Source organism: Heterocephalus glaber, unplaced genomic scaffold, assembly GCF_053883595.1.
Source record: "Heterocephalus glaber isolate CG9 unplaced genomic scaffold, H.glaber_assembly_v1.0 deba00001606, whole genome shotgun sequence".
NCBI lineage: Eukaryota > Metazoa > Chordata > Mammalia > Rodentia > Bathyergidae > Heterocephalus > Heterocephalus glaber.
Window position 1 is genome coordinate 20,734,678 of NW_028258377.1, and position 26,170 is coordinate 20,760,847.

The window sequence follows — 26,170 nt, forward strand, 5'->3', positions numbered from 1 at the left end:
AGTAAAATGACAGAAATTTACATTAAAGACCTTAATTGGCTTTAATTTGTGATTCTAACCTGGCGACACTTCATGTCATAAAATAGAGTGAGTGATCCAATGGGCTGAACAGAAAAGCTTGGTTTCCCAGACAGAGAAGGGCTGAAAAAAGCAGAAACAACAAAGATAGGCTTGGTCACTTCAAAGTCACTTTCCTTGTAAGGCCCAGACAGGGAGACAGAACAATAGGAAAATATCTGATTGGTTAATACTGGGTTACTTTAGGTCACTTTTTTGTATAAGGATTAAAGCAGAGGAGACTTTCTGATCTTGTCTATTGAAACTATCCTGCTTAAAAAATTTCACTCTTGCCTCATTTTTCCTGGTATCTTGGAAGGTCAGATGGACAGCTTAGTTTCACTTTGTTGATGGGGTACTTTCACATGGATCTTTCTGTTTTGATTTTTAGTCTGGTCTATTGGAGCCTAGTGCTGGAACCTAATCCAAAACTATGGTCTCCTGAAATTTTTCTTTACACACAAGCATGTGCATATGCACATACCCCATTTGGTTTTATTTCTCTGGAGAACCCTAACTGTTACAAGGACTGACCACAGAAGTCTTGTCACATTTGGGCAGGAATTGGGTGGCTGATCTCTTAACAAGGGATGGGCGCTACCAAGGCTTTTAAGTCTGCATTGGCATAGTGTGGATCAGAGCCCAGTTGCAGGCCACAACTGGCTCTGTGGGCCCCAGCAGCTCCAGATGTCTCCTCCAGGGTCCTGACTCCCTATCAGCATCTGTCTGGCTAAGGACACTGTCAGCATCCCTGAATTTCAGTGGTCATTTATGCTTCCAGTCAACTGTCAGCAAATCCCTGCATTTGCAAAGCATGGCCTGGCATACAGTGTAACCTGGGCCAGGCACAGGGCATTCTTAGAGACACTGTGGGCTTTTGGTTTTCTTTTTGTAATCCAAAGTCCTGTGAACAGCCCTTTCAGGCATCCATTAATTCATTCAATAAATATTTGAGTCCCTATTATGATCTGAACACTATACTATGCAAGACAAAACTAGCAAAAATCTCAGCCCTCGTGGAGCTTACAGTCTAGCAGTGTTCAGAGAAAAAAATAAATTCTATCGTAGACTATAGTCAGCCCCCATTGTACCCATGAGTTCTGCATCTTCAGATTGAACTGATTGTAGATTGAAAATATTTGGAGGAGGAATTGCATCTGTAATGAGCAGATACAGAAATGTTGTCATTTTTCCTAAGCAATACAGTAAAACAACTGTTTATATAGCATTTACATGGAATTATGTATTATTAACCATCTAGAGATGATTTAAAAGAATACAGGAAAATACACATACATTATATGCAAATATGATGCAGTTTTATGTGAGGGACTTGAGCATCCTTGAATTTTGGTATCAGTGGGGTCCTGTAACCAATCCTTCATGGGACAGCCATATATAATCTGAAAACCATAATGACTTGAGTTGAAAATAAGAAATTCAAAGTGCAAATATGAAACTGCATTGAATTGACTTCTCATGCTCCAAAATCCAGCAGATGTGAGTTTAAATCCTATTCCCACACTTACTGATTACTTCTCTGAGCCTTAGCAAAATACCCTCCATCCCAGCTCCAGAGGATTAGATGAGGTAACAGACTTGAGTCTATCCCAGAACATTAGGACTAAACCTCAGAGAGCACTGGTGAGTTTTGTTTGAGTTCTGGTCTTGTCCTTGTCCTGTGTTATCTGTGAAGTAAAGTTACAGACTTTACACAAAACTGTCATTAGTAGCGCCCAGTCCACTAAGGCCAGATATGCATCAGACCAGAACATCTGGGCCCATCCCTTCCCAAAATGTTCCTGTTTTAGAAGTCAGATAAACCAAGGTTAATGATGTTAGCCCTATACCCTTGCCACATGCCCCACTTCCCTATTGGAGCAATATTAGCTAAGTGGCTATACTTGTAATCTTATTGGTTGATTATAATTTGACCTACACTATAGTCACATTTATGACTTTGCTGTATAAATTACCCCTGACAAAGGGACTCAGTGGCAACCCACCTTTGGAACCTCTCCTGTCTCTCAGGAGCTATTCCTATTCCCCAATAAACCTTTCCTACTCCTAAAAATGTAATTAAAAAATTGTAAAAAGTTACTTGCCTTAAGGGACACAGCAGCCCTAACCCATGGGTACCTTCATGTGTGCTTTTCAAGTGCCTTCTGCAAATATCCCAGCAAAGAGACACAATATTTGAGCATTTTATTCTGGTTTCTATCTTACTAAGTAGTCATTCCAAACCAGTGGAAACCAGATAATGTGCAGAATGAGGGGAGCAGAGAAGAGGGTAAGTGTTGTATCTTAGTTACTTTCTCATTGATGGGACAAAATACCTGACAGCTACAAGTTAAAGGAGGAAAGGTTTATTTTGGCTCATAGTTTGTACAAGTTTCAGGCCATAGCCAGCTGGCCCCAAGGCAGGGTGGCATGGCAGAGGGGCCTGGCAGAGGAGAAACAGTCCATGGCAGGGCAGGCAGGAAGCAGCATGGGAGATCAAGGGAAATTGGGGGATATATACCCTCCAGGCCATGCCCACAGTGACCCATCTCCTACCAGGCTTCACTTCCCAGCATCACACACCCATGACCCAGTTACCTCCCAAAAACTCCACCTATGAGTGCATGAGGCTTGGGGGCGGGGGGGGGGCATCCATATATAAGCTATCACATGTTGTCAGACACCACAGCTCCCTAGGCTTAGTCTCCCTCAGGAGAGATGGTTCCTAGACCATTTCCTCATGGCTGTCCTGATCCTTCATCTAGCCACTGCTTCCAAGTGTCCCCCCACACCACTTTCCATACCATACTTCCTGCGGGTATGCAGGCCAGAGCCCTTCAGCTTGTGCAGACCTTAGAATCCTACTATCCCATCTCCCTCCCCAAGGGAGAAAGCTGGAGGCCTCCCCATTATTGTCCCCCCACCCCGCTGAGCCCTGACCCTGTTGATGTATAGGGCCACTATCCACACAGAATGCCAAGGGCCTGCAGCCTACTGTTTGGGGAAGGACAGGGGAGAGCACCCGGAAGCCCTGGTCAACCTCAGCTTCTGCCTCAAATGAAATGATCTCCAAGGCCTCAGTGGGCCTCAGAGGTCTGCCTCATGACCATTGTCCACGGCCCATGAGATTTCAGCTTCCCCACCTTCTTTCCCTGCCTTGAGGCTCAAACTTGGGGCCCTCCACAAGCTGCCCTTGGACTGGCCTCCCTCTCTCCTACCTCTGCTCTTGCTCACCTTGTATCTCTCCTCAGCTGCTGCTTTCTGCACTGAGCCCCTGGGCATTCTCCAGCACACCACTCTGCTCCTTCCCTCATAAGCACAGACTGTAATTTGCAATTCATGTCTCTCTGTGTGTATGGCCCCCTCTTTACTCTCTTCCATTAGTTTTTGTTTGTTTTAGTTTGGGTTTTGCTTTGTTTTTTTAGAAAGGATCTTACTATGTTACCCAGGCTGGCCTCAAAATTTTGATCCTCTTGCCTCAGCCTCCTGAGTAGGCTGGATTACAGGCATGCACCACCATGCCCAACTGCCATTAGATTTTTAATCATGCAAAAGCAGCAGGCATTGCTGCTGTCTTATTCACCGGTACATTCAGTACCTGCAAGCAGAGTTGTTCAATAAATACTTGTGCCTGGATAAATGAATACATGAATGAATGGATTTCTCTTAGCTCTTCTGCCTGAGGGCATCATCTAAGCATGGCTGAATATTAGGCCAGCTGAGAAAACTGTCTAAAGACAGATGTAGAATCTGCCTCCCCAGCTTCTAGCATAGCTCTGGGCATATAACAGGTACACAAAAGTATCAAAGACCAAAGGAACATTAATCCAATATCCCATGGCAACCAAAGACCTTATCCGGACCTACCTGGAGTTCTGTGCCATGTGAATCCCTAGAGGCTGACCATAGGAAGAGTCTTCATTATAAAGTTAAACCCAGCTTAGTCATTGACAAACTTGTCCATATCCTGTTTTAACTCATTTCTTCTCCCATTCAATCATTCTGTGGTAGTGGACAAAAGGCACCAGGCAGAATGTTCGCACCTTATTACTCAGTGTGGTCTGTAGACCGGTGGTTCCCACTACCAGGCAGCTTGTTGGAAGTGCAGGTTCTCCAACTTACCCCAGACTTACTGGATCTGAATCTGCTTTTTTAAAAAATCAAGATTACAGGTGATTTGCATGTAAGCTAAGCATGGAGAAGCACTGAGCTAGCGAAAGATAGATCCAGAGTCTGTCCTGGAGCTGAAGACAGGCATTGCCTGGATAGAGGATCCACTGAGTGTGAACTGTGTGACAGTGAACATTGTGAGAGCTTCCACTCAAGGGAAATCCACCCCGAAGATTCAGGCACATCTTGTAACCTTCGTAATGGTTTCGCAGTTTTGTTCTGAGCACAACAGGAAGCTTGGGAAAGGGGTTTTGTAGCAAGAGTAGGAGTGAACGAACTGGCCTATGTCCCCCCTGGAGGGTATTCATAATCTTGATAGGTAGTAGCAGCCTTTGTAATTCATGACTATGTAATTTCAATGAAACTTCCTTCTCTGATCTTAAACACACTTGAACTTCCTGCCTCACCATCACTGAGCACAAAACCCCGGAGCCTAGGCTAAGCCTTTACCTATCCAGGAGGGTCCTCATCTGTTGAGCACATCCTCATTCTGAAGCCCTGTCCCTTTCAGCCTGTCCCTGTCCTCCTGCTGGGAGCCATAGCAGTGTTCTAGGTAACAGAGTTTCTCAGTTTCCTTTTTTTTTTTTTGAGAAAGGGTCTCACCATGTAATTCAGGCTGGTCTTGAACTCCTTATGTAGCCCAAGGTAGCCTCAAACTCATGGCAATCCTCCTGCCTCAGCCTCCAGAGTGCTGGGATTAGAGCCGTGTGCCTCACCTGGCTTTCTGTTCTCACTTTCCAAATGCACATTAGAGATGCTCAATACTGGATTAAAGTCCCTAATATGAATTTTGGATCACTTCTACCACCTTCCAGGAGTCAAATAGAGGCTGTACAAAGTTGTGGTGACAGTACAGTTAGAGAGACCTGGGTTCTAGTCCTAGCTCAGCCACTTGCTCACTGTGTGACCGTGGGCAAGTTTTTTAACATCTCTGAACTGCTTCCCGGAAACTAAATCTCTGCTATATAAGGGTATGGTGATGGCTTAGCATAAATTGAGTATTTGATTTATTAAACAAATACATGAGCCTTTTGGGGATTCAATAGTGAGTAATTTTAGGGCCAGGGATTTAGCTCAGTGTTTTCACTGCCTGCTACCCAAGCGCAAAGACCCAAGTTCGATCCCCGGTACCAAAAAAAAAAAAAATAGTAATTTTAGACGAGAACCCTACATCATGAAACTTACCAGTCCAGGGGAGGAAGACTTCATTAGTGGAATAATCACACAAATATTAAGTGGCAAATGTAGTATGTGCTTTGAAGAGGAAAATAAAAAAGCTAAAATAAAAAAGAAAATAACTAAATATAAAGTAGAAAAGTAAAAAAGGGAGTCAAACTAACCCATGCGGTCAGGGAGGCCTGTCTGAGAAAGTGACCGATTGTGCAGTCTTTTCTCCACATCTTGGCACTCTGCACCTCTCTTTCAGGTACCTGGAAGGAAACCACTTAACAGCTGTGCCCAGAGAACTGTCTGCCCTCCGACACCTGACGCTTATGTAAGGACCCGGATGTTGGCTGGGACATTTATTTTTGGCTCCTAGGGTAGCTCAGGAAACTGATGTGGAGGCGAGGAGAGAAGAGTGCTGCTGGCTGAGGCAGCCTTTCCTAACTTCCCTCCCTGGGTGGAGTAGGGGAAATGCAACTAGGAGGACCAGATGGCCGAGACTTAGGCATGCAGAATTCCCAGAGCTTGGCAACGTGGGCCATCAGAACCACCTTCTTGCTTGGGTTGGGGGAGCCGCGAAGCCTCTGACCTTCCATGGTCTAAGTTCAATTCCTAAGCCTCCTCTGTCTTCAGCTTCTTGCAAGCTGCAGCCATGCTTAGATTTGCCAAAAGCATAAAGTGGGCGTTTCTTCTTTCTCCTCCTTTAATTCTATCTGAAACGTCCAAGTACATGGTTCAAACTGAGAATCCTTCAGGTGCTAACTGCTACTACCTCCAAGTCTTCCCAGACCCAGAAAGCCCCCTCATGAGAAACAGAGGTGCTATGCATGGGCCAGGCTCAGGAAGCCAGGCAGCCCACTGCCTTCCCAAAAGGCTCAGGGGCAGAAGAATTGGGGGGGGGCGGGCAGGCGGTAATTGAAAGATGTCCATGACTGCTCAGGAGGGAAGGGGCCCAGGCTACAAGAGTAAAATGAAGGCTCTTTCAGAATGAAAGAGCATCACTCTTTGGAAAGTAGCAGGCCCATTGATGAAACCAGTGTCTAGATGAGGACTCTGTGGACATCTGAACCCAGATAGTTCTTGGATGTGGGGAGCTAGCATGGATATTGTGGAATGCTTATCAGCATCCCTGAGCCTACTAGATACCAGTGGCACTTCTCCCAGTCGTGACCACCAAAAATGTCTCTAGACATTGCCTAATGGTATTGGAAGAGCAAAAGTGACCCCCAGTTAGGAATCACTACATTGTATAACAGTGATTATAAATGTCAGCTGATGAAAAGAATCTCCAGAGGAGGAGGAAGAGGAATTTTTTATATTAATGCTAAAGCCCACCCTGGGCCATCTAAATCAAAATATTTGGACACAAAACTCAGATATCACAGAATTTAAAAGCTCTCCAAGTGATTCAAATTTGGAGCTAATGTTGCCACTGCTCAGGGTATTTATCTCCATGGAAAAGCTGGAGAATCATTTATTCCATCTTAGCAGATTGCCTCTTAGGAGACAGGTTAGAGGGGGTATATGGGTAGGTATCTGGACTGATGGATGGATGAGTGGATGGATGGCTGAGTGAATTAGTAAGTGGGTGAATGAGTTGGTTGGCAGATAGAGGATGTGTGGGTGGGTGAATGAGTGGATGGATAGATGGGCAGATGGATGAATTTATTGGTGGAATTCATGTATGATACTTTGGCCTCCTTCAATGCAGTTTTCAATAAATTTTGTTGTTTTTTTTTTTTTTACTTTTCCCAGTGACCTGAGCAACAATAGCATTGGTGTGCTGACTAATTACACCTTCAGCAATATGTCTCACCTCTCTACTCTGTGAGTATAGCGAGAGTCCACATGCACTGTTCTCATGGCCCAGCAGTGAGTGGCCATCCTTTCCCTCTCTCCCCTCACTCTTAGGTTCTGTGCTCTAGTGAGGTTGCCCTCAGGGCTGTGGTTGCCCAGGTGAAGGGTAAGGTGAAGCCTTACCTTTCAAAAGGAAAATAAAGCAGATTCGAACTTTACTGCCTAGGCAGACAGAGAAACTGGAACTTCATTACTTCTGAAGGAGACTGTCCGTAAAATAGCTTCCATGATGTGTGAGTTTTCTTTCCCAGTGGAAGGTTTCCCTACACGATTATATTTGCACAGATCCATTTCTTTTCCGTTAGCTTTGCGTGTTGTAAGCATACAGCATTTTACAGTAGAGAGAAGTTAAGGAAAGCTGGTAAGGGAGTCAGCCTGCTCTGCAACACGGTGGGAAACTGGAAAGCTGAAGCTCATGAGCTTCCTGCAGCGATAGAAGTTTCTCTTCCTTTTATTGTTAGGATGCTTTTGTCAATATTTTAAAATTGGGAAACGGAAGAAACTTTGCTTTGACACACAGCATGTGCACCAAGAGTGGTAAAAATAGGAACAGCCAACAGGCTCCTACCTCCCTTTCCACAGGATCCTGAGCTACAACCGGCTGAGATGCATCCCCATCCATGCCTTCAACGGACTGCGGTCCCTCCGAGTGCTGTGAGTACCCGGGCCCCTGGTGCTGAGCTGCCCAGTACTGGGCAACAGCAGGAGGAATGCCGAGCACTCCCCTTCCTCATTCTCTTTTGCTCCAGGGCCACACCTCCCACCCAGCACTCTTAATTGCCCAAAGAGGTCCAGAGAGTACCCCAGAGTCACCCACTCCTGGGGCGCAGCCCATCACTGACGCTCGTGGGACCTTGGGCACCTCACATAGCTCCTTTGAGTCTCCATCTCTTTATGTGTAAAGTGGGATCAGCAGGGCTTCCCTGGTGAAAATAGGAATATGTAATTACACGCTGCCCTCCCGTAGTGAGTGCTGGGTGTGGCACGGAGCCTCATTCTCATGGTCAGGTTTGTGCAGCTGTGGCCTCTGGCTTCACAGGAGTGACTCAGCGTGCTCCTCCTCTGCAAGGTAACAAAGCTCACACACCAGAGGTCACAGGAGCCTGTTCCAGCTCCCAGAGAGTTGGCTCAGAGTAGTAACCTGCCAATATTTAAATAACCCAGGGTCCTCCCCCCAAAACCCTAATTTCTACATTCTCTGAGAAAATTAAAAGTCCTGGCCATACCAGGGCCTTGCTTCTGCATTACTTCTTGGCTGAGCAGCCCTGCAGCTTTGGACAGAGCTATACAGTCTGCAGCCTCCACACTCGTCATCTTGTCTGTCTGGCCCTGTCCTACAGTTGAGTCGGGGCAGCCTACTTGAGGTAGATTTGCTCTGTAGAAAGTCTAGAGGACCGTGGAGTCATCTGCTTTCCAAGCACAGCTCTATTCCTCCCTCATTGTGTGTCCTTTCATCCATAAAATCAGATAATTATGGTAATTGCCGCACAGAGTCTTATAAGGATTCAGTGAGATGCTGGATGTAAAAGTCTTAGCTTAGGACTGGCAACTGTGACACGTAGTAAATATCCATTTGTTGTTACTGTTCACACTTCATAGCTTGCTAGGGCAGGAAGGCACCCCACCTAGGCCTGATTGTCACCTGATTTTTGTGCCTTTTCATCTTACATTTATTTTATTTGTCAATGAAGATTCCCTGAATTGATCCTTTGAATATTGGCCCTTGAGTGATACTCTCATGAGAACAGAGACGCCAGACATTCTGCCCCGAACCTGTCAATCTCCTGCCTTTCTGACCCATTATTACTGTAACAGTAGCCACCATATTTGATGGGGCTTTTCATGGCCAGTTCTTCATATAACCTTTGGCAACAATGCTGTCAGCTTGAGCAGATGCCAACTTTAAAAATTTGGGAAACTGAGGCCCACATTGGTGAAGTAGATAGCCACGGTCTACTAGTCAGTCTCAATCCAGCCTCCTGATTCGGAGTCCCAGCACCCTTCCCAGGGCCTGATAACAGCCAGCAAACAGCACCCAACAAGCTGGTCCATTCCAGAGGCTCCAGGCTGATGTGATTCATTGAAGCCCACAAAACACCCATGTCAGCGACAACTCCCGCCACATGTCATCTGCACTGTTATTAAAAATCAATTCTCTGGGGGCAAAGAAGTACTGGCACTGACAGTGTGCAATCTGTTATTGTCACTTATTTATTATCCACCTTCTCTGGGGAGTTGGAGAATGGAAACATCAGCAGGACTATTTCCCCATTTCCAATTGAACACAACAGGAGATGAGCACCTCTCGTTGGCCAGGGTGAGCGCTGGACCAGTGCCCCTCCCAGCTCCCACTGTCCCCCCTCATACCAGCCTATTGTCTGCCATTCCTTCTGACGGTTCTGTGTGTGGGTTTGCTGATGGGGAGTGCTACCGATTTTAAGCAGATCTGTGTGCATATGCTCATAATTAAAGTAGCTCCAGTTGGCACAACTCTGTTTTAGAGGGAGAGAAAAATAGCATTGGCCTGTCGATCTGTCTACTGGGGTAGTGGGGTGAGTATTACAGCCTGTCCAGGGTTCTTTGCCCCCTTGTCTGTCCCTCCCTGGTGCCAGTACTACCATTAGTCAATCAGAAATACACATGAACATACAACACCCTGGTGCCTGCTTCTTGACTTCAGAATTAGTCGGCCTTTAGCATCACTGTTTTCGAATCATGAGATCTCAAGGATAAAAGGAGATCTCCAAGCCCCTCAATCCAACCATCTATCTCAGTGAGGAGCAAACATTTACTGCATAAGGGCCAATTCAGGAAAAATAAAAGTGTTTATAGGCTGTATTTTTATGATATTTGTATCCTTTCTCCCAGTAACTGCACATGTAGGAATTTATGTTAAAGAATAATTCAAAATGAAGGAAAGGTTCTGTGCACTAAGATCTTTGTTGCACTGTTATTTTTAACCTAAATTTTAATTATCACCTAAAAGGGCCACAGTGGGGAAATGTTTAAGGGAGCTATAATACAACCAGTCAGTGAAGTATAGTTATTAAAAGAGACAAGGATGAAAACTAGATAGCAATGCAGAGAAGGATTTATCACACAGCATTCACATGCTGATAAAGAAACATAATGTAATTATAACTTGTTAAAACATTTATGCCTATGAAGAAAGACTGTTAGGGAACAAATATTGTTAGTGAAATACTGTTAGTGAAAAACTATCATTGATAACCAGCTGTTCCTATAGTCATTTCTGTAATACGTGAAGGCATAGGCTGGGGATTTAGCTCAGTGGTTCTGCTGCCTGCCTCGCAAGCGCAAGGACCCAAGTTCAATCCCTGGTACAAAAAAAAAAAAATAAAGGCAAAATTAAAGGTGAATGAAGATGTAACAAGTTAGGGAGTTGGGGGAAAGATAGGTTTTTGAAATCAGGAGTTACATTATCCTTAGCTGCATTTGAACATTTGGATAGCCCCTCCTTTCTGAAGGTTTCATTATTACGATGAAAATTTCAGAAATGATCAGATGCTTAGTGTTTGACACAACAAAGAAGATGAATATCAAAGTTTAGCCATAGACAAAGGTCAAAAAAGTGATCAGAAAGCAATAGAAGACTTGGGGGTGCGCGATATGTATGAGTATGTGTGGGGTGTATGTGTGTGTGGGCTGTGTGTATGTATGGTTTGTGTGTGGTGTGACTGTATGTACAGGGTGTGTTGGGTGAGTCTAAATGCATTTCACTGCACACAACAGGAGGATGGTCAGTAGCCTTGAGTACAAAACATTATGTGAAAACCTTTTCCTACTTCACTCTTAATGTAAAAATAGCTAGAAGAGACATTCTTGTGCACACTGTATCTCTTCAGGGATCCATGCACACCCTGATCTTTGCCCCACACTGAGTCACATGCCTTGTGTGCATCTGGTGTGCAATGTCACACCCCATTCCCGGCCACAGGAGGCCACCTGGAATCAGTTAGCACCGCTGGGTAGGCTTCTTCAGCATGTGCTCGTGAGGCAGCCAGTGAGGTTATCATTCATCAGCTTCGATATTTTTAGCTCCAAGTCCCTGCAGTAAGATTGTGCTGTTTACACCCATGCAGCTTACAGACTGCATGAATCCTTCCTACAACAAACATCCCTGTGAAGGGCTCTGTTTTCCCTTTGCTTGATTACCTTCCAAATAAAGAGCTCACTCCCTTACCACACAACTCAGTTGCACTTTTGATCAGTTGTTAAACATCAGAAAATTCTTCGGTGATCTGAACCATGATCTGGGCTTGGCCATTTCATACTTCCAAATTAAAAATAAATAAAAAGTTTAGCTATAAAATCTTACATATGAAGATATCTTAGAGAATTTTCTGTCCAGACCTTTCATTTATAAACCAAGGAGGCCGATTCAGAAAGGTTGGTGACTTTTTCAGGATTTTTCCCTTATTCCGATTCATTGTTGTGCTCAATTCAGGGAGGGGGAAGTCAGTGAATGAGCCACAAATGGTAATCTCAGGGAGCCTTGGTCCAGAGGAGAAGAGGTCAGTAAGCACCTGCAGCACAGGTGACACCTGAGAGGAGAAACATGAGACACAGTAGGAGGCCCAGAACCCAGTCCTGGCCACTGAAAGGCTTTCTGAAAGTACAAACTGTGAGCGTGCAATGCGCCTGGGGCCAAGTACTTCCGTTACATTATCATATCACTCTTCACTCTGTGGAGCATATACACTGTTATTCCCATTTCACAGAGGGGGAAACTGAGGCTGAGTGAAATGCAGTAACTTGCCCAGAGTGACACAATCCATAGACAGTACTGTTGGCATTTGGCTCCAAGACCTTGCTTTCAGAATCTCATTCCTCTTAACCTCTGCTTCCAAGGCTGAGACCAAGAACCTATTGAGGGTTACTTGAGTAGGGATGAGTGTGAGGAACATTCTGGGCAGGAAAAATGCAAGTTCCTGAAAAGAGGCCCTGAAGTCAGTGTGGGTGAGTGCATTGAGGGGGTCACGAGAAGCTGGGGGCGCTGGAATGTGGCTTCTGGGCAAGAGCAAGGAGACGGGCAATTGCTCCAAGGTGAGGGCTGAGCCAAGGCTGGAGCCCACGTCGCCTGGCTCCCAGCCCAGTGCTCTTTCCCCACATCCACCTCCTTCTGCATCACAGGCAATTGTCTGTCTCCACATGCCTTTCAGACTTTTCTTGAGAACTGGAGGCCCCGGCCTACTGGGAATGAAGTGGCTCTTCATTGCCCAGACAGGCATCTGATGTGTGGAAGGGAGGACTGCAGAGAAAGGTGATGGGCCCAGGGCCACTCTGTCAAATTTAGTGTGTGTTCTCTCCAGCCTCGGGATTGAGCCACAGGACCTTCTACCACCTTGGAAAGGAGCAAAATGCATGAGGTCAAATTTCTGCTCCATCTGGGGAACTCTTTGAGAGGTCTGGCCCTCAAATACTTCCACGAACATAGAGACCCTAGGGCTGACGTGATCCAGTGCTTCTCCTGCGCAGGCCCTGCCTTGGCTCTTGCATCAGGTCCTGCATCTTCTGCAGCACTTGCATACTTTTAATCTTCACAGCTGGTCCGTGAAGTGGTGTATCAGTTCCCTTCCTTGTTAAGGGGGGGGGCGGGGATTAGCTCAAATCACCTCAAGCCTAAAAAGAGAATTTATCAGAAATGTGGTGCCCTCTGCCTCTGAGCCCTCTTTCCTGAGTAGCTTTCACTCTCAGGCAGTCTTTCACAATTTGAGGCACAGAGCATCCACTTAGCAGGCCCACAGAAGGAAACTGTCTGACTTCATAGGTCCAGAGAAAGCCCAGAAGTGTAGGAAAGTTCCAACAGTCCCCTTGTGAAAGTTCACGCCTAAGTCTAATGAATAGACAGATTAACAGAAAAGGTATACGAACACACTCAGGCACATGAGAGATATACAAAATATGGATAAAAATGCAAAGCAGGACCAGATGAGTGAGGCTTCAATAACTTCTTTTTGGAAAAGAATGGAGTGGGGGCTTTTAGAGGGGCAGTAAATGATGTTTAAGGGAGAGAGTGAGCCTGGGAAACAATAACCAGGGACAAAGCTCCTCTAGGCTCTTGGCATGGAGTTTGATTTTCATTCTCCTCTGTGGTGTGAGTTTACTCCTGCTGGGTTAATGAAATGTTAATAAGATTGAAGATGCTTCTATTTCTTTGTGGTTGATCTGGCCTTTAAGTTATAAGGGAACTTGGGAAGGTTCCTTCCTGTGCTTCAGGAGAGAAAGGATCAAGAGAAACTGGGGGAAAGGCAGTGGCAGGGATCTAGGGTATGGTGAGAGAGACCTTGAAGCTGCTCCTTTAGACCAGCATGTCACAGCACCATACACTGGGGTGTCATTTTCTGAGCCTCACAGCCCACTGAAGTGACATGTTCAACCCTAGACCGTACACTGCGACTCCAGTTGGCCAGACCTGAACCATGACTCTATCGAAGAGACCACAGTTCTAGAACTGAGAACTGGAGAACATGATTCCCCATGGACAAGAGAGGACCTGCTACAGAAAAGATGCCTTTGACACTAAGCAACCTTCACACACTCCCAAAAGATACGTCTGCTACTTCAAATAGAATGTAGGAATAGGAATTCCTTCATTTTAGAGTTGAAAAAACAGGCATAGAAAAATGATCAGTTGTCTTGATTTACAAAGCCCGAGTATCAGAGGAAGGATTCCAACCCAGGCAGTCTGACTCCAGAGCCTTCATTCTTAACCCGAGCTGACCTGTGAGTGGCCTTGCCTGATCAAAAGCAAATTCACCTACCCCAACCCACATTTAGGCCTAGAGTAGTTCCTAACATCATTGTACAAACTGTAACCACCTAGTGATTCAAAGACTCAAGGTTTAAGGAGCACTAAAAAGGGGTGTTTAAGTCCTGGTCTTGTTCTAATGATGGCATCATCTGTATCTTGAAGTTCTGAAGTGTGCCTTTAATGTCTGCTAGTTGTCAGAAAGTGGGAGGGAGTCTCAGGCCTTGCAGATGAGCCATTGGGAGTTCTGAGAGTTGCTAATCAGGCTCAGTTCCTGTAAAATGTGAGGGAAGAAGGGGAGGAGAAAGGGAAGAGAATACTGAGTGTTTCTTGGAAAAGCACATTCATCCTGTTCTCTACTATCCCTTAGGATGATGGTTTGACATAGAAGAGTCCTCCTTTGGAGGCCAACCAGCAGGAGAACTTGCAGTACTGGCAGATTTCTCTAGAGTTGTCCTGGTTAATTATGGCCCCATTACTCTACAGTTTATAGAGTGCTCAACAGCCCAGCTCACAGTAAATGGGAACATGACTTACAGGTGTCACAGTGCCAAAGCTGCCTTTGGGTCATTTGGTGTTTCAAAATTAGAGCTCCATGAGTCTGTGGCAGCTCAAGACTCACTCACAAATTATTAACATCAAGGCTGGGTCCATTTGCAAAACAGCAAGCAGCCACTAAGCCATAAGGAAATAGCAGGCAGGGGCTCATATGATTCACAAATCACCATATGAATTAGAGACCAAGTCGTGTTGATAACCTCATTAGGAAGTCCTTCTAGCTCCTCCTTACCCAGGGAGGTAAGAAGCCACTATGAACACTATTTGGAAAGCTGTTAGCCATCTTCCAGCTGTCCTGGCTGCCTAAGAATGGAAGAAGATTACTTTCACTTTGAGAATCTCACCCGTGAACTATGAGGGGACCAGAAGGAGCTGATGATGATGAGGATGACAATGGATGATAACTATGAGAAAGAGGAAGAAGAGAGGAGAGGCTGGGAGATAGCTTGGTGATAAGTACATGCTTAGCTTGTGCAAGATCCTAGGTTCCATCTGCAGCCTGATGGATGGATGGATGGATGGATGGATGGATGGGCGGATGGGCAGATGGGCGCACGGGTAGACGGCCAGATAGATAGGCAGGCAGACAGACCACCCAATAGATAGATGGACAGGAGATGCTGTAGGAGGGGGTGGGGGGAATGAGGACCTTGCAATAAAGCAATAGGAGAAAACTGTCGAAGCCCTTAGCCCTTGAAGTGTGGTCCCCAGACCAGCAGCATCTGGACACGTAGAAACTTGCCAAAAACACAGAATCTCAGATCTCACTCATACCCACAGAATCAGTATCACTGGCAGTGGGGCTTTGTAATCTGCATATTTTCTAGAACTGCTGCTTGCTCAGTGTGAGAGCCCCTCCCACCATTCTTTATTAAGTGTAATTAAGTTCCCATCTCTGTTTCAGCCAGAGACCCAGGGCAGGCTAAGTTCAGTTGAAAGGAAAACAAACGAGGAGGTTCATTAGTTACCATGCTGTTTATACTCTCACTGTCAATGCTAATTGCCTCTTTGTTTTACTAGGGTTCCCTGCCTGCACTAAAGTTATTAGTCCTTACCCTTGAGGGGGCTTTATCACCAGCACTGTTGATGGTGCTCATCAGTCACTAGAGAATCCTGTGAGTTTCTGCAACTTTCACCGACCTTACATTTCACACACCAGACTCAAAGTGAGTCATCAGTGTGGGGATTTTTTACATAGTTGATGATTAATTCTTTAATGGAGGCTATAATCCCTGAATTGTAAATGAGCTCTCATTCCTTAAGCACAGAACAATGTTCACTCTCTCTTTTTCACAGACCTATCCTCTAGGCATTTGTCAAAGGCTCAGTGTATGTGGCTACTTGGCAAGTGAGAATAACTCTTAGCTGCCTACACCCAGGGTAGAAAGAGGCATGACTGATACCAAGCCAGTTGCCTGACCCTTTGGACTGGCTATCAGAAGATACGCTTAGACACAGACAGGTGCCAGACTCATGTATGTGCATGATCAATAGCAAGACTTTTCCCGTAAGACAAGTGTCTGGATGCAGGGAATAACCTAGGAGCTAAGTGCCACCTCCCTCTACCACCTGAGCTGGGATTGATAACATTTCTCAATCTACCTAAAGCCTCTTAAGGGGAGTTTGAAGGAAACCAATTTTATTGAACTCCTTTATGCCAGATTTTCTTCAAGATCCTTTCACCAGTGTTAATAATGGTTCATCATTTAACACTTAGAAAATGCCACCCTCTGTCTACACAGATTAATACATCCAACACAACCTTCTGTGGTAAATCTTACCATGTTCATTCTAGAAAATGCAGGCACAGAGAAGGTAAAGCATAGCGGTAAGTGGTAGAGTCAGGGCCTGAATGCAAGCAGCGTGGCTCCCAAACTTATAGTCATAACCATAGTAAAAGAACTTCATATCCCTGAAACGTCAGCGGCTCCTATAGGCAGATCTGCCTCTCCATTTTTCAGATACAAAAATGGAGGCCCCCAAAACTAACTTACCCAATATTCCACCACTACAATAGACTGACTTCTGACTCCATCCCAGGTGTGTCAGCTATAAAAGTGCAGCCTCCTCTTCCCCAAACCCTGTGCCCTCCATCCCTCTCCTGAGCTGGGTTAAGGAACACCCACACCCCTGTAGTGAAGAGGGCAGCTGCTGCTCCTGGAGAACTGCTAGAGGCCAGCTGGGCTGGCCAGGCTGGGAGACCAAGAGAGTGTGCTGCGTTTACACTGTTACAACCTTCTGACCTGTGCCTTCTGCCTTAGAACCCTTCACGGCAACGACATTTCCAGTGTTCCTGAAGGCTCTTTCAATGACCTGACATCTCTTTCCCACCTGTAAGTAGCCATAATTCTCCCTGATGTGCATTCACTCCAAACAGAAAAATATGATAGTGCCAGCAACAGTTTGGTATATGTTCTTTCCATATGTATACGTGGTCATTCCTGCAAATCTGCACAGACTGGTCTGGGAGACCCAATGTTACCAACATCCAGGGATACTCAAATCCCTTGTATTAAATGACATGGTATTTACATGTAGCCTATTCACAACCTCCTGTATACTTTAAATCATCTCTAGATTACTTATAGTACCTGATACAATGTAAATGCTATATAAATAGTTGTTGTATTGGTTAGAGAATAATGACAAGAAAACAGGCTATTTACGTCCAGTAAAGATGCGGTTTTTTGCTGTTATTTCCAGTCCACATTCCGTTGAACTGCAGGTATAGAACCTGAGGTTTCAGAAGACCAACTGTAGTTTATTTTACAATGGAGCATTCATACTGGGCACATTTGTCTTGTTCTCTGCTTCAGATGCCTTTAAAGGAATCAGCAATTCTGTAAACTGTACATATTTAATAAGAACTACCAGAAAACACTTACTATGTGCTAAACATGTTGATGAGTTATCAAATTTATTTCTTACAGCAATAAGGCATTTTACCACTTTATGTATGATGAAAGTAAAACTTAAAAAGTTAAAGAATTTGCCCAAGAATTTCATAGCTAATAACAGAGCCATAAGGCAACTCAAGATCTCCCCTGAATCTATAGCACATATTCTTAACCATTCTGTATTCTGGACCAAGTGCACCCTTCTTATTTTACACAGGGAAACCCAAGGCCCGTGAGTATTAGTTGACTAGTTGAAAATAACCTATGAAGCTAATGATATTTGGACTCAAGTTCCATAACTCCCAGCATAGCCTTCTCTTTCCTCGATCAGGGATTTCCAAGTTTGTTGTTTGGATTTTGATTACATTCCTTGGGGAAAATTTTTGGAGTTTCTCTTCCTTCTATGTGTATATTTAATTATTTTCATATTGTATGTGTTAGAATGTTGGCATGTATGCATATATTATGGAACATTCAAAAGAAATGGTAATTCATAGAGTTTAGTTTAAGTTTTAGTATTTTCTTCCCGGATATTGCTTTGGAAATATTGACAATGAACTGTGCCCTCCTCTCCTGCATCTCAGTGCTGACTGGTCTGAAGTTGGTTCCTAAGTTCCGAGTCTCAGAAACTTCTCTGCAAAATACATCCTCCAGGGGACCCTTCAGTCAGGCACAGGAGCCAGATAATGAGGTGACCATAAGTCCAGAAAGTTTCTTGGAGAAACCAGGATTGGGGTTAAGCTAGGATAGAATTTTATAAGGGTAGTAAGAACAAAACCTCAGAAGTGAAAGGAACTTGGGTGCATGGTAGAACATCCAGCAGATTGGAAATACACTCTGGAAACATTAACTTGGCTCCACTGGAGACTACTTCTCTGCCAGTCTCCATGTCAGACACTCTCAACCTAACCAAAGTTGAAAATTCCTGCTTTTCCAGGGAGCCAAGAAGATGGAGCCCATGGGCCAGGTTGGGAAGGAGGTCCTAACTTCTTGTTCTGCCTCATAGGGCACTGGGAACCAACCCGCTCCATTGTGACTGCAGGTTGCGTTGGTTGTCAGAGTGGGTGAAGGCAGGGTACAAGGAGCCTGGCATTGCCCGCTGCAGTAGCCCTGAGTCCATGGCAGACAGACTCCTGCTCACCACCCCTACCCACCGGTTCCAGTGCAAAGGTAGGTGCCACCCACCCACTTCCCTGCCCTTGTGTCCACTTTGTCTCCAATAGCCTGTCAGAACTGGGCATCTCAACAGATGGGACTTCTAAAACCATTACCCTGTTTCCCAAGGCTTGCAGGGAGACTCTAGCTGAAATCAGTATGGAAACATATCTAAAGATCTTTTATCATTCTGTCCCTGTGGCCCTCTGTAGGGAACAGGGGAAGAGGATGTTACCAGAACCCCTGCAGTAAGTCCTAGTCTCCTGTTAGCCACGGCAGCACACTGTGAATTACAGGAAAGGTAGACAAATGAGACTGAGAGGAAGCTGAGCTTTGGGTCTGATCAGTGCTGCTCTGGGCGGCAAAGACAAAAGCCCCCTAGCTTGCAGCACTTTTTATTCAGTACATGGGGAAACAGATGTAACAAGTGAAAATGCAGAGTTCAGTACTTTACATTGGGATAAACAAGGTGTAAAAAGACTGGGGGGGCAGTGGAAATCTAAGGACAAGGAGGAACTATACTCCTCCCTGGCGTCTTCTGAAGTTGTGGTCTTGTCCTGGAACATTACAACCTCCAGGGATCACTGAGGTCTCAGTTGTGACCAGAGGCCAAAATGCAATTACGTCTGGAATGTCGTGGCTGGTCTGTAGACAGGAGAACTAGGCCTACTCAAATGATTTTTCCCTAAAATTATGTAGCATTGCTCCCAACAGCCCTCTGCTGCCTTGATTGTTTGGCTTGTTGGTTCGTTGGTTTTTGTGCTGGGACTGAACCTAGGGCCTGCAGCATGATAAGCATGTACACCACTGAGCTGCACACCCAGACTCTGCTGTCATTTTTACAGTCATCCCTCAGTATCCATGGGGAATTGCTTCTAGGATCCCCCAAGATATGTATCAAAATGTGAAGATACTCAATCAAGCATTTTATATAAAATGGTGTATTTGCATATAACTTTTGCAGATCTTTCTATATATTTTAAATCATCTCTAGATTATTTATAATACCTAATATAAATGCTGTATAAAAAGTTGTTATACTATATTGTTTAGGAATACTTATCCCCCAAAAATGTCTGTGCATGTTTAATATAAGCCAAATTGTTTTTCCAAGTATTTCCCACCTGTGATTTGTTAAATCTATGCATACAGGATACTGAGGTCTGTCTATACTTCTTCACTTTCTGTACATATTTTTCCATAATTGAGAAATGTCTTTAATATGCATTTTTACCCATCATTTTTAGATTTTCCCATTTTATTGCAGCAAACTTTGTACATGTGATTTGTATTGGCTGCATCATTAGAATGATTACAAACTACTGAGGTTCTTATAATGTGATAGTGTCTAATTTACTTTTCTCATTGCTGTGACAACACCAGAAGTTAAAAGAGAAAAGATTTATTTCAGCTCACAGCTTGCAGACGTTTCAGCCCACAGTTAGCTGGCCGCAAGGCAGGGTGACATGGCGGAGGGTGACTGCAGAGGAGAGAGTTTATGGCGTGGCAGCCAGGCAGAAGGCAGCAAACAAAATAGCAAAGGAGCAACAGCTCGCCTGTGTCTTCCCTTCTGTCCTATCCAGGCTACTAGCCTCGTAGTTACTGCCACCCACACCCGGGGTGGGGCACCCTTAATCCCAGCACCACACATCCCAGATTCAGTCACCTCTGAAAAGCTCCACATATGACCACTTGAGGCTTTGGGGGGACACCTAGATAGAGGCCATAGCAGGTAGGCACTGTGTTAAGAGGTTTTTATTAATTAGTACATGTTAGTAATACAGGATAGTGATACTTGCTTTAGGGAATTAGTACCTGTATATAACATATATTGATCATTTTCAGTCCCTTTACCCCTCTCTCTCTCTCTCTCTCTCTGATGTCTCCTTCCCTTGATTTCCAAGAGTCCACCTTCTGGTTTCCTATCATCCCTATTTATTTATTTATATTTTAGATTTCTCATACACGAGAAAATATGTAAAATATTTAACTATGAGTCTGGGCTGTTTTGATAACATGATGGTCTTGAGTTCCATCTACTTTCCTGCAAAAGACATAATTTCGTTCTTTATGGCTGAATAATTTTCTGTTGTATTTATATGCCACATTTTCCTTATCCATTCATCTGTTGATAGGCATCTAGTCACTTTCCACAGTCTTGATATTGTGAATTGTGCTCCTATAAACATTGGTATGAATGTATCACTGTAATATGCCATCTCTAATTCTTTCAGGAATATACCCAGCAGTGGTAATGCTGTATCAAATGGTATTTCTAATTTTAGGTTTTTGAGGCATCTCCATACTGATTTCCATGGTACCTGTACTAGTTTACATTCCCACCAAATTGTAGGAGTCCCACCCCATCCCCACCTCCTACCCAACTACCCCGACCACCAACCTCTACCCCTCACATCCTTGCCAGTGTTCATTGCTTTTTGTATTCTCTTTTTTATTTTATTTTATTGGTACATTTTAGGTATACAATATAATGACATTCATCATTGGAAATCTGCACCTTTACATAGTCTCTCTTGGTTCTTATTTTTTCCCCCTTCCCCTGCCCTCCCTTCAACCCCTCCATTCCTCCCTATTTACAGAGACTTTGTTTCCATTTTTTTATTTTCTCATATTAATTCCATTCCCTTCTATCCTTTCCCCTACCCCTTCCACTTCCCCTTCCCTTTGCCCCTTTTCCTCCTATTTCACATTATCTATTATACCTTTTAGTCCTTATTTACACTTTCAGTTTCTCACACTAGAGAAACTCTTCTGTATTTACACATGTGTATCCCATTTATTTCACTTAAGAGTATCGCCTCAGTGTGCATCCATTTAGCTATAAATGTCTCTAAATTCTCCTTTTTTATGGCTCAGTAGCACTCCATTTTATTTTTTTTTTAAACCCACATTTTCTTTATCCAGTCTCCAGTTGATGGGCAGCTGGGCTGTTTCCAAGTTTTAGCTATTACACACTGTGCTGCTATGAACATGGGTGTACATATATCACTGTGGTATGATTCTTTTAATTCTTTGGGGAAGATACCCAGCAGGGGAATAGCCTGGTCACATGGGACTTCCAGTCCTAGTTCTTTGAGGTATCTCCATGATTTCCACAGTGGTTGCACCAGTCTACACTCCCACCAGCAGTGGAGCAGGGTTCCTCTTTCCGGACAGCCCCGCCAGCATTTGTTATTGGTTGATGTCATGATAGCAGCCATTCTTTCTGGAATGAGGTGGAATCTCAGTGTTGTTTTCATTTGCATCTCTCGAATGACCAGTGATGTTGAACATTTTTTCATGTTTATTTGCTATTTCCAGTTCTTTGTCTGAGAAATGTCTGTTCATTTCAGATGCCCATTTTTGGATTGAGACTTTAAATTTGAGAGGTCTGATTTTTTCAAGTTCTTTATAGATTCGAGATAGTAGACCTTTGTCTAAGGGACAGCTGGTGAAAATTTTTTCCCACATTGTGGGTTGTCTCTTCACACAGTTGGTGGTTTCTCTTGCTGTGCAGAAGCTTTTTAGTAAGAAGAGATCCCACTTGTTGATTGTTTGTACTAGTTCATGGGCAACTGAGGTTTTGTTCATAAAATCTTTTCCTACACCAGTGTCTTCAAGAGTTCTTCCTAAACTCTCTTCCAGCCAGTTTAATGTTTCTGTTTTAATATTTAGATCTTTGATCCATTTCGATTTTAGTTTAGTGCATGGTGAGAGATATAGGTCTAGTTGTAGACTTTGGCAAGTTGAAACCCAATTTTTCCAGCACTATTTATTAAAGAGGCAATCTTTCCTCCAGTGAGGGTGTTTGGCTCCTTTGTCAAAGATGAGGTGGCTGAGTGTGTCTGGAGTTGTTTCTGCATCTTCAAATCTATTCCAGTGATCCTCGGGTCTGTTTCTTTGCCAGTATAATGCTGTTTTTATCACAGTAGCTTTGTAGTATACTTTCGAGTTGGGGGTTGTAATACCCCCTGCCATGTCTCTGTTGCCTAGAATTGTTTTTGCTATTGTGGGTCTCTTCTTGTTCCAAATGAATTTTTGGGTTGTTTTCTGAAGGTCCATGAAGTATGCTGCTGGAATTTCAAATGGGATTGCATTGACTCTATATAGCAGTTTTGGAAGTATGGCCATTTTCAATATGTTGATCCTTCATACCCAGGAGCAAGGGATGTCTTTCCATTTTCTGATATCATCTTCAATCTCTCTTCAGAGTGCTATAGTTTTCAGAGAAGAGGTCTTTGATTTCTTTTGTTAGGTTGATTACTAGGTATTTCAATTTTTGGATGCTATTGTGAAAGGAATTGTTTGCCCTATTTCTCTCTCAGTGAGTCTGTTGTTCGTGTAGAGGAAAGCTATTGATTTTTGTGTGTTGACCTTGTATCCAGCTACTTGACTGAATTTGGTTATTAAGTCTAGAAGACTTTTGGTGGAGTTCTTGGGGTTTTCTATATAGAGTATCATGTCATCTGCAAATAATGACAATTCGACTTCTTAATTTCCTATCTTTATTCCTTTTATTTCTTTCTCTTGTCTAATTTCCATGGATAATGTTTCCAAAACTATATTGAACAGGAGTGGTAATAGTGGACATCCTTGTCTTCTTCCTGATTTTAGTGTGAAGGATTTCATTTTGTGACCATTTAGTATGATATTGGCTGTTGGTTTTTCATAGATGGCTTTTATCAGATTGAGGTTGAGACCATCTATTCCAATTTTTTGTAGGGCTTTTATCATAAATGCATGTTGGATTTTGTCAAATGCTTTTTCTGCATCTATTGAGATGATCATATGGTTTTTGTCCTTGGCTCTACTGATATGGTGTATTACATTTATTGATTTGCATATGTTGAAACATCCCTGCATCCCTGGGATAAATCCCACTTGATCAGGGTGTATGATCTTCTTGATGATCTTCTGCATTCTGTTTGCCAGTATCTTATTAAGGATTTTTGCATCTATGTTCATTAGTGAGATTGACCTATAGTTTTCTTTTTCAGTTGGGTCTTTCTCTGCTTTGGGGGTCAAGGTGATGCTTGCTTCCAGGAATGAATTCAGCAGTATTGCTTCCCTTTCAATTTCATTGAAGAGTTTAAACAGTAGTGGCTGTAGTTCCTCTCTAAATGTCTTGTAGAATTCAGCAGTGAAGCCATCAGGACCTGGGCTTTTCTTAGTTGGTAAGTTTTTAATTATGTTTTCAATTTCATTGATTGATATTGGGTCATTTAGAATTTTTAGGTCTTCTTCATTCAACTTTGGTAATTCATATCTAGGAATCTGTCTATTTCTTCTGTGTTTTCCATCTTATTGGCGTATAGGTTCTGGAAGTAGGTATTGATGATCCTCTGGATTTCTCCTGGGTCCATTGTAATTTCATCCTTTTCATTCCTAATTGCATGGATTTGGGCCTTTTCTTTCCTTTTTCTGATAAGGTTGGCTAAGAGTTTGTCAATTTTGTTGATTCTTTCAAAGAACCAACTCTTGGCTTCATTGACTTTTTTGTATCATTCTCTTAGTCTCCATTGCATTGATTTCTCTTCTGATCTTTATAATTTCCTCCCTTGTATGAGCTTTGAGTTTGTCCTGCTCTTCCTTTTCTAGAAGCCTGAGGTTCAGCATCAGGTTGTTTAATTGGGCTTGCCCTGTTTTCCTAATATGAGTATTCACTGCTATGAATTTCTCTCATAAGTCTGCTTTTATTGTGTCCCACAGATTCCGATATGTTGTATTGTCATTGTCATTGAATTGAAGGAACTGTCTGATTTCTTCTTTAATTTCCTCTGTGACCCATTGGTTATTCAGAAGTGTGTTGTTCAATTTCCCTGTGCTTATGAAATTTTTCCAGTTTCTTTTGCTATTGATCTCCAATTTCATCGCACTATGGTCTGATAATATACAGGGGATAACTTCAGATCCTTTGTACTTACCTAAATATGTTCTATGACCACTTGGTCTGTTTTGGAGAATGACCCGTGTGGAGCTGAAAAGAATGTGTATTCTGATTTTGTGGGGTGGAAGACTCTGTAAACATCTGTTCATTTGTTCAAGAGTTTGATACAGTTCTAGTATTTTGTTGCTTGTTTTTTGTCTAGTTGATCTATCTGTTTGTGACAGTGGGATATTTAGGTCCCCCACTACTATTGTATTATTGCTTATATGATTTTTCATGTCCATTAGTATTTGTTTTATATAGTTGGTCGCACTAGTGTTTGGTGCATAGGTATTTATGATTGTCATCTCTTCCTGTTGGGCTGTTTCCTTTACAAGGATGTAGTGTTCTTCTTTGTCTCTCTTAATCAGTGTTGGTTTGAAATCCACTTGATCTGCAAAGAGGATAGCTACTCCTGCTCTTTTTTGGTTTCTTGACACATGGAGTATTGTTTTCCACCCTTTAACTTTCAGTCTATGAGTTTCTTTTTGAATTAAGTGTGTTTCTTTTATACAACATATTATTGGATCTTGCTTCTTGACCCATTCTGCTACTCTGTTTCTTTTGATTGGTGAATTGAGACCATTAACATTGATGGTTTTAAGTGATACATATTGACTTATCATTGTCATGACTTTTTCTTTTTGTTGGAGTCTCCCCGTTTGCTTTTAATTTCTTGTCATGCCAGATGGATTCATTCTGCTGTGCTTCCTGGGGTTGTGATCCTCTTTGTCTTTTCCTAGGATTTTGTCTAAAAATTTTTGGAGTGCTGGTTTGGTATTCATGCAGTTCCTAAGGTGCTCTTAGTCATGAAAGTATCTTATTTCACCATCAATTTTAAAGATACTTTTGTAAGGTACATCAATCTGGGTTGGAGGCTGTTTTCCTTTAGGGCTTGCAATACATCACTCCAAGCTCTTCTCGCCTTGCAGGTTTGCGTTGAGAAGTCTGCTATGATTCTGATGGGCTTTCCTTTGTATGTGATTTGTTTTTTTTCTCTAACTGCTTGTAGAACTTTGTTCTTCTGTTTGTTTTCCAGAATCTTAACAATTGTATGCGTATGTATAGATTTTTTTGATCAAGACTAGTTGGAGTCCTATATGCCTCACTTATCTGTATGTCAAGTTCTTTTCCCCTGCTTGGGAAGTTTTCTGCCATCACTTCTGTGAACAGTTTTTTTATGTCATCTGCACTCTCTCCTGTTTCTTCATTGACTCCAATCAGTCTTATGTTATTGTTCTTTGCATCATCTAGCAGCTGCTGCATTGATTTCTTGTGATCCCTTATAATTTTAAAGCAATTTTTGTTTTCCTGGTCACTAATTGCAATCTTATCTTCTATGTCTGAAATTCTGTCCTCACATTGGCTCATTCTGCTGTGTAAACTTTCAATGGAGTTTTTAATCTCCTGGAAATCTGTTTGCATCTGTTTTATGGATTCCATTTGTTTCCTATGTTGGGATTCCATCATGTTCCTCAGCTCCTCTATTTTTTATCTGTGTCCTCTCTAGATTTATTAATCATGTCTTGCACTATGGGCACAATCTCTGCTGTTATGTGAGAAATTTTTTTTGATTTCATTTTTTCCAGATCCTCTTATTGCTAGTTCAGGGAG

The 26,170-nt window shown here is 43.2% G+C and overlaps 1 protein-coding gene across 5 annotated transcripts in view; it reads left to right on the forward strand.

Moving 5' to 3' along the window:
- Slit3 (slit guidance ligand 3) overlaps positions 1–26,170 on the forward strand; it is a 606,864-nt gene that overhangs the window by 534,281 nt on the left and 46,413 nt on the right. For all 5 annotated transcript variants that reach the window (XM_004836404.3, XM_087194497.1, XM_021239832.2 and 2 more), the window contains 5 exons: positions 5,654–5,722; positions 7,147–7,218; positions 7,831–7,902; positions 16,840–16,911; positions 18,482–18,645. In XM_004836404.3, the coding sequence (XP_004836461.2) occupies positions 5,654–5,722; positions 7,147–7,218; positions 7,831–7,902; positions 16,840–16,911; positions 18,482–18,645 (449 nt within the window). The remainder of the gene's footprint in view (positions 1–5,653; positions 5,723–7,146; positions 7,219–7,830; positions 7,903–16,839; positions 16,912–18,481; positions 18,646–26,170) is intronic.